At 46.6% G+C, this 18,869-nt stretch overlaps 1 protein-coding gene across 1 annotated transcript; it reads right to left on the reverse strand.

Moving 5' to 3' along the window:
• Positions 1–4,391: 4,391 nt before the first annotated feature.
• On the reverse strand, positions 4,392–18,602 carry LOC309336696 (uncharacterized protein). The gene is made up of 6 exons (XM_081852877.1): positions 18,556–18,602; positions 13,365–13,947; positions 10,890–10,995; positions 10,307–10,389; positions 9,380–9,506; positions 4,392–6,072 (listed from the first exon to the last, which is right to left on the reverse strand). The coding sequence occupies exons 2-6, from the start codon at positions 13,752–13,754 to the stop codon at positions 4,805–4,807; spliced, it is 1,974 nt and encodes a 657-aa protein (XP_081709003.1). The 5' UTR covers positions 13,755–13,947; positions 18,556–18,602; the 3' UTR covers positions 4,392–4,804.
• Positions 18,603–18,869: the final 267 nt, after the last annotated feature.

The raw sequence follows: 18,869 nt of genomic DNA on the forward strand, positions 1-18,869 counted from the left end.
CAGTCAAATTACCTATATGAATTGCGAATAATCATTCCACCCCAATATTTGTGAGGCCTTCACTGGTGACGCTCATCGGATGTCGCAATCCTCTCTTCATGGTCTGGATTACTTGCACCTACCAGGACCTTTCAGTAGTTGCATGAGGCTGTCCTTCAGTTGCTTCTGCTGAGGGAGGTTTGCGACAAACCACAGGGTCTTTTCGGTTGTGGCTCCCCACTTGCAGAATGCTACCAGTGAAGTCCACCTGGCACCATTTTAGTGCCTGGCAAGACTTTTCTGTATTTGGCATTTGATGGATTACTTATGGTATTTTTTTGTTGCCCTTTCACTGGTATTGATTTGTCTACTTATGGTATTTTTTTGTTGCCCTTTCACTGGGCTAAATGTAACTTTTTTATTGCAATGCTTTTCAAATCTTATGCTTTCAAATTCTGGAAGTCACTTGGATTTTTTTTTTTTTTAATGTGTCAGGTGATCTGATCAGTACATTGAGTGGATAATAAAAAATGAATACCCCCCCCCCCCCGATTGTTTGATTTTTTTTCCCTTCCCAATGCATCTTAGCTTTGGCCTCCTGTATTTGCTCTTCAACAGGGGCACCACTGACACCCCAAGCTTGACTAACATATTAATTCTAGAGTCAGGGAAGCAGCAAATAGGAAGTGGCAGAAAGGACGCACCAGGGAGTCAAGAAGGAAATGTTAATTTAGGCTTCTTTGTTTTGCTGTCTGTATAATTTTCTTAAGTCAATAATAATAAAAAAAATTGGTAACTAGTATTTCTTTATTTTCATACAGCCACACCTGCACACATCAGGCAGTGGAACCCATAGATCCAGATACACAGCAAAAAGACATGAACTTGCCTTGTGAGTAGGGGCGGAGACAGCTTTATTTGTTCCTCTGGGCTTCTTCTGTCAACAACCTTCACCCCTTCCTGGGCCAGTTTCTACAGTTTGTTGCAACGTCTAGCTGCCCAAATCAGGCTAACCTCATTTATTAGAACCCCAAACTGCAGTCACATCCATAGTGAAGATTTAAAGCACAGAACTTTGTCCCCAAAGAATCCTGGGTAGTTTAGTTTGTTATAGGTACCGGGAATTGTAGCTCTGGGAGGGGACGACGACACTAGCCAAGATTCTTGGGGGGAGAACATGGCTGTTGAAGTGGAATAAATGTGCTTTAAATGTATCTTTATTTCATTAACATCTAAAAAGAACCCCTCATACGAAAATAATAAAACCACGATAATACCATTTTTAAACAAGTTGAAAACAACAGTTCAAACCCTTCAAGAATAATTGAGATCATGTATAGTGTATATCTGTGGTTCCCAATTGCTGGTCTGTGTAACCAACCCAAAATCGTGTGCCCCCCCCCAAAAAAAATCCAAGTTCAGGTCGGCCTGGTTGGAATATGTACACCCCAGTTTTGCATGGGGAAATATTGGAGGGTATGGTGGCACCATTCACATAACAAAAACTACCACAAAAATACCAACATTTTAAAAAGCAGGAGGTCCGTGGCTTGGCTTTTGAAAAACAGGGGGTCCACCGCACTTCTCTAATTGGGAACCACTACTGCATAGTTAAAGGTAAAGGGACCCCTGACCATTAGGTCCAGTCGTGGTTGACTCTGGGGTTGCAGCACTCATCTCGCTTTACTGGCCAAGGAAGCCGTCGTACAGCTTCCGGGTCATGTGGCCAGCATGACTAAGCCACTTCTGGTGAACCAGAGCAGCGCACGGAAATGCTGTTTACCTTCCTGCTGGAGAGATACCTATTCATCTACTTGCACTTTGAAGTGCTTTCGAACTGCTAGGTTGGCAGGAGCAGGGACCGAGCAACGGGAGCTCACCCCGTCGCGGGGATTCGAACCGCCAACCTTCTGATCGGCAAGTCCTAGGCTCTGTGGTTTAACCCACAGCGCCACCCACGTATATATCATGTGTATATACCACCAGCGTATATCATGTGCCAATATATGGTGTTGATGCGACCTTGGGCTCAGACCAAAACGTTCCCCCACCCCCAGAAGTGGTTCTAGAATTTGCCTTCCATGTTGCAAGCCCTATTGCCCCAATACCTTTTCAAGCTTGGGTCCCGAGATGCTGTTCTGCAACTCCCACCATCCCCAGCTATCTTGGTCAGAGATGATGGGAGTTGTCATCAAAGGCTGAAGAGCACTGCTTACTGATGCGAGAGGTTTCAGTAACTTATTTCCTTATTCCGTTTCCACAGTGAGGATCTCTAGGTATACAGATGGATACAAAGGATTGTATCCAGCGAACGAGATGAGCACTCGATTTATAAATACATATATATATATGATGGAAGGCAGCACCAAAATTTGCTACGTGGCCCTGGATTTAAAGTACTGGCCTCAACTGTTACCTTCTAAGTAAAATCTTCAACTTTCCTATATACACAGTATGAGCATATACCAATTTTAAGCATTTGGCCCCATCTCCAAAAATGCATACATACATGAGAGTCAAACTATGACCCACTATTATGTTTAAACTAGGAGATCTGTGAGACCGATGGGGTGATCGCTGTACCATGAGTCAAAATAGGCTGAGAGATCACACTCACTTCCATTATCTTGGGCTGATTCTAAGATCTTGGGATGCATCCCCCAAAACTTCTGATGTCCTCTTGGAGATACAAGGACCAGAAATGTATATGGTTCTCCAAAGTATGCATTTTGCAGGGGCCTGTTTCTCCATGTACAATTGGAGGGCTCACCAATAACAGCTGCAGTCCCTAAAACTCACTGAAGATGCTTGCTCAGTAAGCTTTCAACAGCTGAAAGAATCTTCGCCAAGCCAAAACATAGCTGGAGGCTAGAACACAAAACAGTGTCCTACAAGTGGAGGAGCTTTGCTGGGTCTGGTGTTGTGGCAATTGTCCATTGGACCAGATGCCCATCTGATCTCTCTCCACGCTCTGTATTTATCTGCAAACAGGTACACAAAAAATGCCAGGAGTCCCCCGAGCAAAACAATATGATAGAAGTTCAAACACTGTTGGGTGTCAATGACAGTCTGTAGATTGACAAAGTTTCTTTTCTTTGCCCAGGACGGATTATCCTTGTGGTATGGCTCCATCCACCACAGGTGATTAAATTTATTCAGAAGAGGTAACCTTGAGAGAGCCTGTCCACAAAATTATTATTTATTCAATTTCAATCCTGCTCTTCTTCTCTGCGTAAACTGCCCTTCGCTTACCACCCAGATGCATTCCGTCCACTAATAAACTTTGATGCTACGACGAAATATTCCAACATTTTAGGGAATTTGCACGTGTAGATTCTTTGTCGCTTAGCAGGGCCTGTTTAGTTAGGGAAAAGCTCTAGTCTAATTCACTTATTACTACAGTTATTTATACGCCATATCTCTCTGTATGCAAGGCAGCTTACAAATAACATCAGAATGCATTTTAAAAAAGAAAACCCAAGCAAACAATATACAGTGGTACCTCGGGTTACAGACGCTTCAGGTTACAGACGCTTCAGGTTACAGACTCCGCTAACCCAGAAATAGTACCTTGGGTTAAGAACTTTGCTTCAGGATGAGAACAGAAATCGCGCTCCGGCGGCCCGGCAGCAGCAGGAGGCCCCATTAGCTAAAGTGGTGCTTCAGGTTGAGAACAGTTTCAGGTTAAGAATGGACCTCCAGAATGAATTACCATATTTTTCGCACCATAGGACGCACCGGACAATAGGACGCATCTTGTTTTAGAGGGAGGAGAACAAGAAAAAAAAATTCTCTCCCTCTCTGTCCAGCACCCCTTCAGCGAAGTGGCAGGAGGTGCTGCGCAGAGAGGGGGAGAATTTCCCCCCTCTTGTTTCCCCCCTCTAAAACAAGGTGCCGTTTAAGGTGTGTTCAGACGCCTTCAGGCGGCTACCTTGGAAGCCTGGAGAGCGATAGGGGTCCGTGCGCACCGACCCCTCTCGCTCTCCAGGCTTCAGGTTCCTTTCGACCTGCTCTTTGGGGCTGGTGGAGGGAAGCCCACCACCAGCCCCAAAGAGCAGGTTGGGAAGCAGCGCAAAGGCGCGGCTATAGAGGCTCCTGCCATAGCCGCATGTCACCTCTCCAGCCGGGAGAGGGTCGCGGGGGGCTTCTTTAGCCCCATGCGTGCTCTCCCGGCTGGAGAGGTGGCGCGTGGCTATAGAGAGGGTCGCGGGGCTATGCTGTCTTCGCTCCATAGATCTGAAGAAGTGTGCATGCACACGAAAGCTCATACCTAGAACTAACTCAGTTGGTCTTTAAGGTGCTACTGGAAGGAATTTTTTTATTTTGTTTCGCTCCATAGGACGCACACACATTCCCCCTTCATTTTTGAAGGGGAAAAAGTGCGTCCTATGGTGCGAAAAATACGGTAAGTTCTTAACCTGAGATACCACTGTAAACATATCGTAAGTCACCAGGATCCTTCCCTGCGGTCCATCAAATGCAGAAGCTGGTCCTGAGGTCTTCTCCTCCCTCCCTCTCCCTCTCTCTTGGGACTCTTCTAGAGGGAAGAAGATGGTAGAGGATGATGGGATATTTATATATATATGTATATGATGTTGTTCGGATGTGAATCATCTGAAATGAAATTTGGGCAACCCCTCTCAAGTCCCTTCTCAACTGCAAACATTTCTAGCATCCAAAGCATCCTTCTGTAGTGAATTCCTTACTTTGGGAAATAACCATTTCCACCCGGTTTTCAAATGGCTTCTACACCTCAGTGGATTCTATGGTACAAGAAACCGGTGCTCTCAAGTGGAGATCTTTCCACACGTTTTGAACATTTGTGTCAAGGGTGGGACATGTTTCCCAGCCAGAGGGTTATATCCCCTCCAGGGCAGCCTTCCGGCAGGGGTGTCATAGGGCCTGAGGCAAAAGCAACCAGAGCAACAGACGGTTTCACTTCGTTGTGGGTTCTCTGATGATAAGTAAGGCTATTGCTGTGACTGAAGGTCCTTTCGCACTCTGAGCATTTGTAGGGTTTCTCCCCTGTGTGTATTCTTTCATGTCTAGTAAGGGTTGTCCACTGACTGAAACTCTTGCCACACTTGGAACATTCATATGGCTTCTCTCCCGTGTGGGTTCTTTGGTGGCTCGTCACGTGAATCTTCTGGCTGAAGCTTTTCCCGCACTCCGGACATTTGTACGGCTTTTCTCCGGTGTGGATTCTGAGGTGTATAGCGAGGGTTTGGCTACAACTGAAGCTTTTCCCGCACTCAGAGCATTTATAGGGTCTCTCGCCTGTGTGGGTTCTCTGATGGTGGGTAAGACCGGTGCTGTAGGTGAAGCTCTTTCCACACTCGGAGCATGTAAACGGTTTTTCGCCTGTGTGGGTCCTTTGATGGTTTATCACGTGTATCTTCTGGCTGAAGCTCTTCCCGCACTCGGGACATTTGTATGGTTTCTCCCCTGTGTGGATTCTGTGGTGCAAAGCAAGAGTTTGGCTACAGTTGAAGTTCTTCCCACACTCCGAGCATTTGTACGGTTTCTCGCCCGTGTGGGTTCTTCGGTGATAAGTAAGGCCGGTGCTATGACTGAAGCTCTTCCCGCACTCAGAGCATGAAAACGGTTTTTCTCCCGTGTGGGTCCTCTGATGGTCTGTGACGTGCGTCTTCCGCTTGAAGCTCTTTCCACACTCCAAACATCTATATGGCTTCTCGTCAGTTTGGAATGTTTGATGATAAAGAAGGTCATCGCTGTCGCAGAAACCCTTTTCAGGGGAGAAACATTTGAATGGTTTCTCCCCTGTGTGTATTCTCTGGTGATCAGTAAGGCTGCTGCTCTGACTGAAGCTCTTCCCACACACTGAGCATTTGTACGGCTGCTCTGCTATTTGCACTCTTTGAGATGCACTAAGACTCAATATTTCGCTTGCAATCGTTGCATGCTGAGGGGAGGTGTTCCTTGTGTTTTTCGCTGTGCTGCATTCATCTTTTAGCTTTGGGATTTCACACACGTCTGTGTCTTCAGAAATGGAAGATTTCTCCCTCAGCTTCTGTCTTGTCTCGGGTTTCCTCCTCTGTTGTTCAGGCTCCTTCTCGCTCCAACTTCCATAACCTGAAATAACAAAGAAGGGGGCCTGATCAGGGTGGATCTCAGATCAGAGAATACAAGAACCAATATATTAAGTAAATACAAGAACCATATACAGTGGTACGTTGGTTCTCGAACTTAATCCGTTCCGGGAGTCTGTTCGACTCCCGAAACCATTCAAAAAGCAAGGCGCGGCTTCCGATTGGTTGCAGGAGCTTCCTGCACTCAAACGGAAGCTGTGTCAGAAGTTTGGCTTCCGAAAAACGTTGGCAACCAGAACACTTACTTCCGGGTTTGGGGTGTTCGGTAGCAGATTTGTTTGGGAGCTAAGCTGTTCAAGTACCAAGGTATGAGTGTATTAAGCTTTCTGCTGTCCATCAGGCAATGGTTTCCCCCCCACTGCCTTGCCCCCACCCTCAAGCCCTAGGCCATGACTTTGAGCACAGCAGAAGCACCTGACAAGAGAAGAAGAAGAAGAGTTTGGATTTGATATCCTGCCTTTCACTCCCCTTCAGGAGTCTCAAAGCAGCTAACATTCTCCTTTCCCTTTCTCCCCCACAACAAACACTCTGTGAAGTGAGTGGGGCTGAGAGACTTCAAAGAAGTGTGACTGGCCCAAGGTCACTCAGCAGCTGCATGTGGAGGAGCGGAGACGCGAACCTGGTTCCCCAGATTACGAGACTACCACTCTTAACCAGTACACCACACTGGCGTAGTGTGGAGAGGAGTTCAGGGATATTAAAAAAATAATTTTATAAGTTGTGTGTCCTTGTTTCTCAATTTTATCTTTTTACATGGTGTTGTATATTTTGAGGTATTTTATGCACTGACCTGCCATTATTTTCATTGATTATAGTTTATTGTGATTGTTATTACAGGTAGGTAGCCGTGTTGGTCTGCCGTAGTCAAAACAAAATGAAAAAAAATTAGTTCCAGTAGCAGCTACTGGAAGGAATTTTTATTTTATTGTAACTGATAAGTGTAAACTGTTTAATTATTATTTGCTGATACAGTGGTACCTCGGGTTACATACGCTTCAGGTTACAGACGCTTCAGGTTACAGACTCCGCTAACCCAGAAATAGTACCTCAGGTTAAGAACTTTGCTTCAGGATGAGAACAGAAATTGCGCAGCAGCGGCACGGCAGCAGCAGGAGGCCCCATTAGCTAAAGTGGTGCTTCAGGTTAAGAACAGTTTCAGGTTAAGATCGGACCTCTGGAACGATTTAAGTACTTAACCCGAGGTACCACTGTATTTAACTTCACTGTTTACTGTGACATTCTAATGGATGATTGAATATTGCTTTATTCAATATAAGTTGTTCATTTCAAGGTTATTGAAATGATTTTTTTTGTATCGGATCAGATTGTTATTACATGTGCGATCTTCGATGTCTGTTTGGTTGTTTGCTTGTAAGCCACTTTGGATATAGTAATATAGAAAAGCAGTGCACAAATTAAAAGTGAAATGAAATGAACTATTAAGTAGCTCCTGTTGACTAGCATTCCAGTCATACCTCGGGTTACAGACGCTTCAAGTTGTGTTTTTTTGGGTTACGGACCTGCCGAAACCCGGAAGTACCTGAACGGCTTACTTCTGGGTTTCGGTGGTTGTGCATGCACAGAACAGCTAAATCGGGCTTTGCACAAAAGTGCTGAATCGCAACCTGCGCGTGCACAGATGCGCAGCTGCGGGTTGCGAACGTGCATCCCGCACGGATCACGTTCGCAACCCGAGTGTCCACTGTATAGAAAAGCAGTGCACAAATTAAAAATGAAATGAAATGAACTATTAAGTGGCTCCTGTTGACTAGCAATGACTGGAAATTGATGTGATGAAGTGCATAGAGAAGGCATGAGGAACACTGCTGGGTATTCTCACACCTACTTTGAGATAGTCATAGAATCATGGAGTTGGAAGGGAACCTTAGGATCATCTAGTCCAACCCCCCTGCAACCTGCAACGCAGGAATATGCAGCTGCCCTATATGGGAATCAAACCTGCAACCTTGGTGTTATCAGCACCACACTCTGACCAACTGAGCTATCCAGGCTTGATGCTGGGGATCTAAACAAGGACCCTGAGAGCAGGTACTTTCCCACTGAGCTAGAAAAGCTACCTTATTTATGCACACCTGGTCAGACGATCCAATACGATCCAATAATCTTTATTGTCATTGTCCCATACAGAACAACGAAATTGAAAAAATCTACACCAGACATTCAAAAACCAACAAGCCTGCTATCCCAGCCTGTTTAGCCCCCTAAAACTCTGATACCCCATAATTAAATACGATATACTCCCATAAGTAAAGGGTAAAGGGACCCCTGACCTTTAGGTCCAGTCATGACTGACTCTGGGGTTGCGGCGCTCATCTCGCTTTATTGGCCGAGGGAGCCGGCATACAGCTTCCGGGTCATGTGGCCAGCAGGACTAAGCCGCTTCTGGCAAACCAGAGCAGTGCATGGAAACGCCGTTTGCCTTCCCACCAGAGTGGTACCTATTTATCTACTTGCACTTTGACGTGCTTTCGAACTGCTAGGTTGGCAGGAGCAGGGACCGAGCAACTGGAGCTCACCCCGTCGCGGGAATTCGAACCGCCGACCTTCTGATTGGCAAGTCCTAGGCTCTGTGGTTTAGACCACAGCACCACCTGCGTCCCTCTGAGAGCAGATACTTTCCCACTAATAATAATAATAATAATAATAATAATAATAATAATAATAATAAATTTTATTTATACTCTGCCCTCCCCAGGGCGGCTAACACCAAATATAAAAACAATTGATTGAAATACAACTTAAAAAACAAGATTAAAATACAACATTAAAACATTAAAATGCAGCCTCATTTCAGTGGAAACTCAATCAAAAACTTTTTTGGGGATAAAAGCGTCAAGTCTTCACCAAGGCCAACTATCCAGACTGGTCCTACATGGGCCAGAAAAAAGCCAGGGAAGTCCCCAAATAGGAGTTCCAACACAGAAAGAGAAAGGAAAAAAGAAAAAAAGAGGGGGAGGGAATCAAATTGACTCCAAGTCAAAGGCCAGGCGGAACAACTCTGTCTTACAGGCCCTGCGGAAAGAAATCAGATCCTGCAGGGCCCTGGTCTCATGAGACAGCTACTTTTCCACTGAGCTAGGAAAGCTACCTCATTTATGCACACCTGGTCAGACCACTGGTCAGTCCAGCTCAGTGCTCTCTAAACTGACTGGGAATGGCTACTACTGAGCTATGAGCTGTCCTGGACAGATGGGCACGAATATAGATAAAGAGCTGCAGCAATTCCCGCGTCCCAGACCTATCAGCCAAGGCCAAAGAGGGAACCTTACCCAGAGATGCCAGGTTCCAGTAGTTCTCCTCCATGACTTCTCTGTGCAGAGCCCTCTGGCTTGGATCCAAGAGAGCCCACTCCTCCTCTGTGAAGTGCACAGCCACTGCCTCAAAGGGCACTGGGTCCTGGAATAATAATAATAATAATAATAATAATAATAATAATAATTTTTATTTATACCCCGCCCTTCCTGGTTCCGAAAACCAGGCTCAGGGCGGCTAACAATAAATTTAAAACACCTTAATTGATGCAACAAAAAACCAGAATAAAATACAGTATGAAACGTGAATAACAATAAATTCAGAATTCAAATTTAGGGGGAAATCCATCCAATAATCATTAGATGATCACCAGGGCTAGCTGGCTAAATTAGCCCCATTTGGGCCAGCGAGGAGACCAGGGGAGAATTCGCTGTGGGATCCCAGAGCGGCTAATCTTCACAAAGAGGGGAGAGTGAGGGAAGGAAGGGGAATAAAAGATCAGGCTAAGTTCAAATTGAAAGCCAGGCAGAATAACTCTGTCTTACAGGCCCGGCGGAAGGAGTTTAAATCCTGCAGGGCCCTGGTCTCATGGGACAGAGCATTCCACCAGGTTGGAGCCATCACTGAGAAGGCCCTGGCGGAGGATAGTCTGACTTCCTTAGGGCCCGGGACCTCTAAACTATGATTATTCATGGACCTTAAAAACAGTTACTATGCATAGCTAAGGCAGCAATCCGAAAAAAAGAGAAGAAAAAAGACTGCAGAGACTAGAGGCTCTGCTGCAAAACCCAGAGCTTTCCTTGTGGTGTTCAGAGCCTTCAAGATGGGGGGGCATCTTAAACACAAGTGATGGGGGAAGGCAGGTTCTTTCAGGACCACGGAGAGCTGCAAAGGAGTCGCCTGGGTTGTGCCTGTCTCAGTTCTCCGGTGATTCTATCTCGTACCTGATCAAGTGACTGTGAAGTAACTGTTTCCACTCCATCACAATAAGAAGGCCTAATTGACATCTCCATGGTGGTTCTGCCACCTGTGAGGGAGACAAAAGAAGCAAGGAGGCAAGGTGAATAAAAATCAATGATTTTTTAAAAAATAAATTTTAAAAATCAGAATTTTAATTTTTTTTAATTCGTCCTTATTGATTTAAACTATCATCTTACATATACATTACAAATAGTTACAGCAAAATTAAACACAAAAATATAAAAGAGAAAAGATAAAGAAAATAAAAATAACAAAGCAAAGAAGAATTAATAATAAGAGATGAACATTGGGTATAACAGCCTGTAAATAGGATTTTTAAAAAATAAACTGCTTTGTGAGGAAAAATCTTTCCAAAGATAGGTTTCTATTTAAGTTATGTTATAGCACAAAAGCTATTCATCAGGAAATAAGGATTTGCTTTTAATTATGTGGAACGAGGCTTTATATGCAATGTTTTTTTGGTAAATGAATTACATCAATCCACTCACAATTCCAGAGGGACTAAAGAGCGACCAAGTGGAAATAATATTTTGCATTTGTTCTTACCCAGTAAGGTTTCAGCGACTGGCGGTGAGCTGTTAAATGGTAACAGCCCAAGTCTGGTGCCCATTTCAGCTCCCTCTCCCTCCATGGCTCCTCCTGCTAACAGCTCCTGCATCCGAAATAACAACAACAACAACAACATTACTATATTATTTATACCCCGCCCATCTGGCTGGGTTTCCCGAGCCACTTTGGGCGGCTTCCAACAAAATATTAAAATACAATAGTCCCTCAAACATTAAAAGCTTCACTAAACAGCTGCCTTCAGGTGAAACAACAAAGAAGTAGCAACGGAAGTAGAGGACAATGGAGCAGGGGAAAGGGGTGAATTCCTAAAAATACAAGAGGCTGCTGGATCAGGCCAGCCTCCTGGTCTCACAATGCACAGATGACCCAAGAGCAACAGCACTCTCTCTACTTGGGACTGGTCTTCCGAGATGTCCTTCCAGAGAAGGCTGAATGAATTATCTGGTCAGAGATGCTTTATGTCCCCAGACCTAAATTCCCTTGTGTGGGGCCTTCTGAGGTAGAAATTCTGCTGGACCCACTATCAGTAAGGTGAGTCTCATGTACGCAAGGGTACAGCTTGACCGCAAAGCTTGCAGGAACCAGTTTAAGAGGAACCTAACAATATTATGGGACGCGGGTGGTGCTGGTGGGCTAAACCACTGAGCCTAGGGCTTGCCAATCAGAAGGTCGGCGGTTTGAATCCCCGTGACGGGGTGAGCTCCCGTTGCTCGGTCCCAGCTCCTGCCAACCTAGCAGTTCGAAAGCACGTCAAAGTGCAAGTAGATAAATAGGTACCACTCCGGCGGGAAGGTAAACGGTGTTTCCGTGCGCTGCTCTGGTTCGCCAGAAGCGGCTTAGTCATGCTGGCCACATGACCCGGAAGCTGTATGCTGGGCTCCCTCGGCCAGTAAAGTGAGATGAGCGCCGCAATCCCAGAGTCGTCCACGATGGGACCTAACTGTCAGGGGTCCCTTTACCTTTAACAATGTTAAGAGTGAAAACCAATTCCAGATAAGGTGCGAGGAGGCCTCTGCACATATAGGAGGGGAGCCCCAACTCATGGATTGAGCAAGAGTTTCCAAGGAGTTCAAGAAGTTCGTTGGGGAGAATGAACAGCTAAGGCAACATATATTTCCTACACGGGAGTGAAGGCAAATGGCTATTCTCCCACAGACTCTTGTCTGGTAAGGCATTGAAGTTTGAATAATTGGGAATCTGGTTTGAGCCTGCATACTGAACCCCCAAAGGGAATTTTCTCCAATACTACCCTCCCTCCTTGCATTTCCACCCCCATCGTCCAGCCCTGTCACTGAGGTCCAGATCCGAGGGTCTTCTGGGGGTTCCCTGACTGCAAAAAGTTGAAATTACAGGGAACCAGGCAGAGGACCTTCTCGGTGGTGGTGCTTGCCCTGTGGAACGCCCTCCCGTCAGATGTCAAGGAGATAAACAATTATATGACTTTTAGAAGACATCTGAAGGCAGCCCTGTTTTTTATGTTTGGTGTTTTATTGTGTAATAATAATAATAATAATAATAATAATAATAATAATAATAATGTATTATTTATACCCCACCCATCTGGCTGGGCTTCCCCAGCCACTCTGGACGGCTTCCAACAAAATATTAAAATACCGTAATACATCAAACATTAAAAGCTTTCCTAAACAGGGCTGCCTTCAGATGCCTTCTAAAAGTCTGGCAGTTGTTGTTCTCTTTGACATCTGGTGGGAGGGCTTTCCACAGGGCAGGTGCCACTACCGAGAAGGCCCTCTGCCTGGTTCCCAGGCCCTTGGAGCTGGACCTCAGTGTCCAGGCTGAACGATGGGGGTGGAGACGCTCCCTCAGGTATACTGGACTGAGGCCGTTTAGGGCTTTAAAGGTCAGCACCAATACTTTGAATTGTGCTCGGAAACGTACTGCGAGCCAATATAGGTTTTTCAAGACCGGTGTTATATGGTCTTGGCGGCCACTCCCAGTCACCAGTCTAGCTGCCGCATTCTGGATTAATTGCAGTTTCCGAGTCACCTTCAAAGGTAGCCCCATGTAGAGCGCATTGCAGTAGTCCAAGGAAGAGATAACTAGAGCATGCACCACTCTGGCGAGGCAGTCCACGGGCAGATAGGGTCTCAACCTGTGTACCAGGTGGAACTGGTAAACAGCTGCCCTGGACACAGATTTGACTTGCTCCTCCATGGACAGTTGTGAGTCCAAAATGACTCCCAGGCTGCGCACCTGGTCCTTCAGGGGCACAGTTACCCCATTCAGGACCAGGTAGTCCTCCACATCCACCTGCCCCTGTCCCCCCAAAACAGTACTTCTGTCTTGTCAGGATTCAACCTCAACCTGTTAGCCGCCATCCATCCTCCAACCGCCTCCAGACATATATTTGGCCGGAAGCCGCCCAGAGTGACTGTGGCAACCCAGTCGGATGGGCAGTACCTAAATAATAAAATTCTTGCTGTGGCTCACCCGTTGCTCTGCCTCCTGGCTCATGAGGAAACCTTCCACCAGGGCCACCGCCTGGGAGCAAGTCTCCGCTCCACACTCCCTCACCCAGCTCTCCATCTCCGGGGGGAGGACAGCCAAGAACTGCTCCAGGACCACCAGGTCCAGCATCTGAGCCTTGCTGTGCTTTTCTGGCTTCAGCCACTGATGGCAAAGATGGTGGAGTCGGCTGCAAACTTCCCGGGGCCCTTTGGCTTCCTGGTAGCAGAACTGGTGAAAGCGCCATTGCTGTTTGTCTGAGCTGCTGTCGGCCTTGCTCAGGAGCTTGCACACTGTTTTTTCCCAGAAGGCTCCACTTCCCCCAGCCTGGCGGTCTCTTTGGGCTTTGGTCCCAGCTGAATCATCCTCTTCCATCTCCAATTTGTACTCAAAGGAAGGGTCTCTCTGCTCCGAGTTGGTCTAAGGCCACTTTTGTCCGCAGGTGCTCTTGAATTGAGTGGCGGCCGCCCTGCTTAGCCCCGCAAAGGCTAATAACGTCTTCCTTGTTTCAAGAAGAGGCTTTCGGAGCAAAAAACTGGGCGTTCCCTGCAATCTGCCAGAGCTTCTCCTGTGGGGAAAAGTGAAATGAGATGAGACCATAAGAATCAGAGACAGCCTAGAAAAGATGGCCAATCTGAGTTGGTTTCAACCAAGTCCCACTCAAAGGCAGACACACTGAAATCAATAAACAAAAGTTTGTCGTGTCCCTTGACTTCAACAGGCCTACTATGAAAGCTTGTTGTTCTAAAACAGCTTCTGATATGGATGGTAGCTGCAGCTAGGATTTGAATAGCTGAAGAGTGGAAAACCCTGGAAAATCTACTTTTCTCTTTATAGATATCTCTGGACTTCAGGTACCGTAGAAAATGCTATACAGTGGTACCTTGGGTTACATACGCTTCAGGTTACAGACTCCGCTAACCCAGAAATAGTATCTCAGGTTAAGAACTTTGCTTCAGGATGAGATCAGAAATTGTGCTCCAGCAGCAGCAGGAGGTCCCATTAGCTAAAGTGGTGCTTCAGGTTAAGAACAGTTTCAGGTTAAGAACGGACCTCTGGAAAAAATTAAGTACTTAACCCGAGATACCACTGTACTTCTGGTTAACCTTTTCTGAACCTCTTCAATACCCACCCCCTTTTTTTGCGGTGAGGAACATACACAGTATTCCAAATATTGCCACACCATAGGTTTGTATAATGGGCATTATGATATGGGCAGTTTTATTTTCAATTTCTTTCCTAATGATCCCCAGCACCAAATTCACCATTTTCACAGCTGCTGCACACTTCCACGGGACCCCCTTAAAATGTCTGTTCACTTCAGTCAAGGATAGATTGTTACTGCTGCGTAAAATCCAGATATTTATACACTGGTGCCCCGCAAGACGAATGCCTTGCAAGACGAAAAGCCCGCTAGACGAAAGGGTTTTCCGTTTTCCAAGGCGCTTCGCAAGACGAATTTCCCCATGGGCTTGCTTTGCAAGACGAAAACGTCTTGCGAGTCTTGCGATTTTTTTCGCTTCCCCCCCTTTTTCTAAGCCGCAAATAGCCTCTTAGCCGCTAAGCCGCTAAGCCTTTAATAGCCGCTAAGCCGCTAAGCTGCTAATAGGGTTGCTTCGCAAGACGAAAAAACCGCTAGACGAAGAGACTCACGGAACCGATTATTTTCGTCTTGCGAGGCACCACTGTATAAACTTCAAAACCTGTACGCTGCAGCTTGGAAGCCTACCCAAAGACCAAATGCAACGAGGGAAATCTCAGAGTAGTTAAAGGTAATTAAACAACTATGTTAACGAGGGAGCAAAAATATATATAAAAAAACTCAGTAAGAATTGATGTTAAAAAAAAAAAAGGAATTAGAAATATCTGGGGACATGCAAATGATGTTACAGAAGTGTACTAAGAATACAGTAAAGTCTACAGCCCTGTGGCTGCGTGACCGTAGTTTATTCCTCACAGCACTACAAGTCACAGCACATTTAACAAACTATAGTTCCCAGTGTAGATGCAGATGAAGGTTGCACAGGCTGACGAATCCTCTGCAAAGTGCTAGAAGCGTCAGGTCGCACACCTGGGGTTCTGGGGCAAAGAAGAAATGGCCTCTCCTGATATTGAAAAGCCATAAATCCCAGCTGATGCCCATCCCAAGCCTTAAGCCTGGTGGGCTCAATTTGTTAAAGTGTGGTGGTGAAAATGCCCAGGCTGCAGGTTCAATCCCTGTAGGATAGCTACAACTAATCCAGAATAGCTAGACTGGTGACTGGGAATGGTCGCTGAGACCATATCACACTGGCCCTGAAAGACCTACACTGGCTCCCAGTACGTTTCCGAGCACAATTCAAAGTGTTGGTGCTGACCTTTAAAGTAAGGTTACCAGATGTCACCGGATTTACAAATCAGTCCCCATACAAAATCCACTGAAGTTGAAAAGTGTCCCCAGATTCTTTGAAAAAAATCTGGTAACCTTACTTTAAAGCCCTAAATGGACTCAGCCCCCACCCCCATCATTCAGCCCGGACACTGAGGTCCAGATCCGAGGGCCCTCTCTGCGACAACTGAGGTTACAGGGAACCAGGCAGAGGGCCTTCTTGGTGGTGGTGCCCACCCTCTCATCAGATGTCAAGGAAATAAACAACTATCTGACTTTTAGAAGACATCTGAAGACAGCCCTCTTTAGGGTGTTGAACTAGACGATACTCAGGGTCCCTTCAAACCTCTGATTCTATGGCGCAGGTTCCTCCTTGGCAGAAATAAAATATAAAGACGGCAAACCTAGGAACACCGGATGTGACCTTATGCCAAGTCAGACCATTGGTCCATCAAGCTCAATATGACTGACTCTGACTTGTAGTGGCTCTGCAGAGTTTCAGACAGGTAGGGGGCATTTGCAGACCTACCGAAATTAAAAGACGCCTGCTTCTTGGGAGAAAAGCAATAGCAAACCTAGACAGCATCTTAAAAAGCAGAGACATCACCTTGCCAACAAAGGTCTGTATAGTTAAAGCTATGGTTTTCCCGGTAAGTGATGTATGGAAGTGAGAGCTGGACCATAAAGAAGGCTGATCGCCAAAGAATGGATGCTTTTGAATTATGGTGCTGGAGGAGACTCTTGAGAGTCCCATGGACTGCAAGAAGATCAAACCTATCCATTCCATTCTGAAGGAAATCAGCCCTGAGTGCTCACTGGAAGGACAGATCGTGAAGCTGAGGCTCCAATACTTTGGCCACCTCATGAGAAGAGAAGACTCCCTGGAAAAGACCCTGATGTTGGGAAAGATGGCGGGCACAAGGAGAAGGGGACGACAGAGGACGAGATGGTTGGACAGTGTTCTCGAAGCTACCAGCATGAGTTTGACCAAACTGCAGGAGGCAGTGGAAGACAGGAGTGCCTGGCGTGCTCTGGTCCAGGGGGTCATGAAGAGTCGGACACGACTCTTCTTCATCCTGGAGAAGAGTGACTAGTGGGGTGCCACAGGGTTCTGTCTTGGGCCCGGTCTTATTCAACATCTTTATCAACGACTTGGATGATGGGCTCAAGGGCATCCTGATCAAATTTGCAGATGACATCAAACTGGGAGGGGTGGCTAACACCCCAGAGAACAGGATCACACTTCAAAACGACCTTGACAGATTAGTGAACTGGGCCAAAACAAACAAGATGAATTTTAACAGGGAGAAATGTAAAGTATTGCACTTGGGCAAAAAAAAATATGAGAGGCACAAATACAAGATGGGTGACACCTGGCTTGAGAGCAGTACATGTGAAAAGGATCTAGGAGTCTTGGTTGACCACAAACTTGACATGAGCCAACAGTGTGACACGGCAGCTAAAAAAGCCAATGCAATTCTGGGCTGCATGAATAGGAGTCTAGCATCTAGATCAAGGGAAGTAATAGTGCCACTGTATTCTGCTCTGGTCAGACCTCACCTGGAGTACTGTGTCCAGTTCTGGGCACCACAGTTCAAGAAGGACACTGACAAACTGGAACGTGTCCAGAGGAGGGCAACCAAAATGGTCAAAGGCCTGGAAATGATGCCTTATGAGGAATGGCTAAGGGAGCTGGGCATGTTTAGACTGGAGAAGAGGAGGTTAAGGGGGGATATGATAGCCATGTTCAAATATATAAGAGGATGTCACATAGAGGGTGGAGAAAGGTTGTTTTCTGCTGCTCCAGAGAAGCGGACACGGAGCAATGGATCCAAACTACAAGAAAGAAGATTCCACCTAAACATTAGGAAGAACTTCCTGACAGTAAGAGCTGTTGGACAGTGGAATTTGCTGCCCAGGAGTGTGGTGGAGTCTCCTTCTTTGGAGGTCTTTAAGCAGAGGCTTGACAACCATATGTCAGGAGTGCTCTGATGGTGTTTCCTGCTTGGCAGGGGGTTGGACTCGATGGCCCTTGTTGTCTCTTCCAACTCTAGGATTCTAAACGACTAAACAACAACAACTGGAGAAGTCGGGGATTGAACCAGGGACCTTGTGCATTCAAAACAAGATGCTCTGGCTTCTCAGATGACACAGGGACATATTCCTTGTTCAAAGCAAACCACCGGCCTGTTTAGCTTAAGATTCAAGGTGGGCAAAATTATTCCACTTCCAACAGTACCAGCCATGATGACTATGCTCTGACTGCACAGCTGGAAGCAGAAATGCTTCTGAGTTGCTGGAAACTGCAGGAGTCGAGCTGCTCTCTTGTGCTTGAATCCTGCTTGCGGGTTTCCCATCATAACGGTCAGAACAGGATGCGGGACTTAGGTGGGCCATTGGCCCGATCCGGCAGCCTCGTCTTACGTGGCTGGGAGGCAGGCAGTGCAACCCAGCAGGATCGCCGTGGGGAAGGAATCGGGGGTCTTCAACAACCAAAGGAGCCCCTCCCTGGCATTTCTCGACGTACCTAAAAGCAAAATTCGCTCTCTTTCTCCCCGGATTCTGGTGCACCGCTGTCTCCCCCATGCACCCCCCCCCCGAATCCCCGGAGCTTCTAATTTTTGCAAAAACTGAGATGCCTCCCCCTGCAGACCCCGGCCTGGCTTGCAATTGCAAAGGGTCGTGCAATGCAAAGAATGCAACCCCGGGGGTAGTATTCTCGCCCCCGCACCCCCCCATTCCCTATTCCATTTTTGCAAACCCGAATTCTCTCCAGCTCCTCACCTGGGCGGGGGGCGGGGGACTTACGAGAAGGCCCTTTCCCCACGTGCATTCGTTACGGGGTCGTAGAGATAGGAAATGGGCAGCGAGTTCACTTCCGGTTCCCATTCAAACGCCCGACCTCCACAGCCCCCCCTCCAAGTGTGGGTGAATTGGGGGGGGGGGAGGGAGATCTGCTGTATTTGCAGCCGTAGCTCTATGGCCGCGTTCGAAAGGGAACCTGAAGTGTCGCTGCAGGTGGTTTGCATTTTGCAGCAATGCAAAATTTTGCAGCTTAATTGAAGGCAATTTTGCAAGAAAAAGGGGGGCACTCGGTGGTCCTCCAGTGGACTTGAGCTTAG

Source organism: Podarcis erhardii (genome assembly GCF_964252035.2).
Source record: "Podarcis erhardii genome assembly, chromosome: 2".
NCBI classification, from domain to species: Eukaryota; Metazoa; Chordata; class Lepidosauria; order Squamata; family Lacertidae; genus Podarcis; species Podarcis erhardii.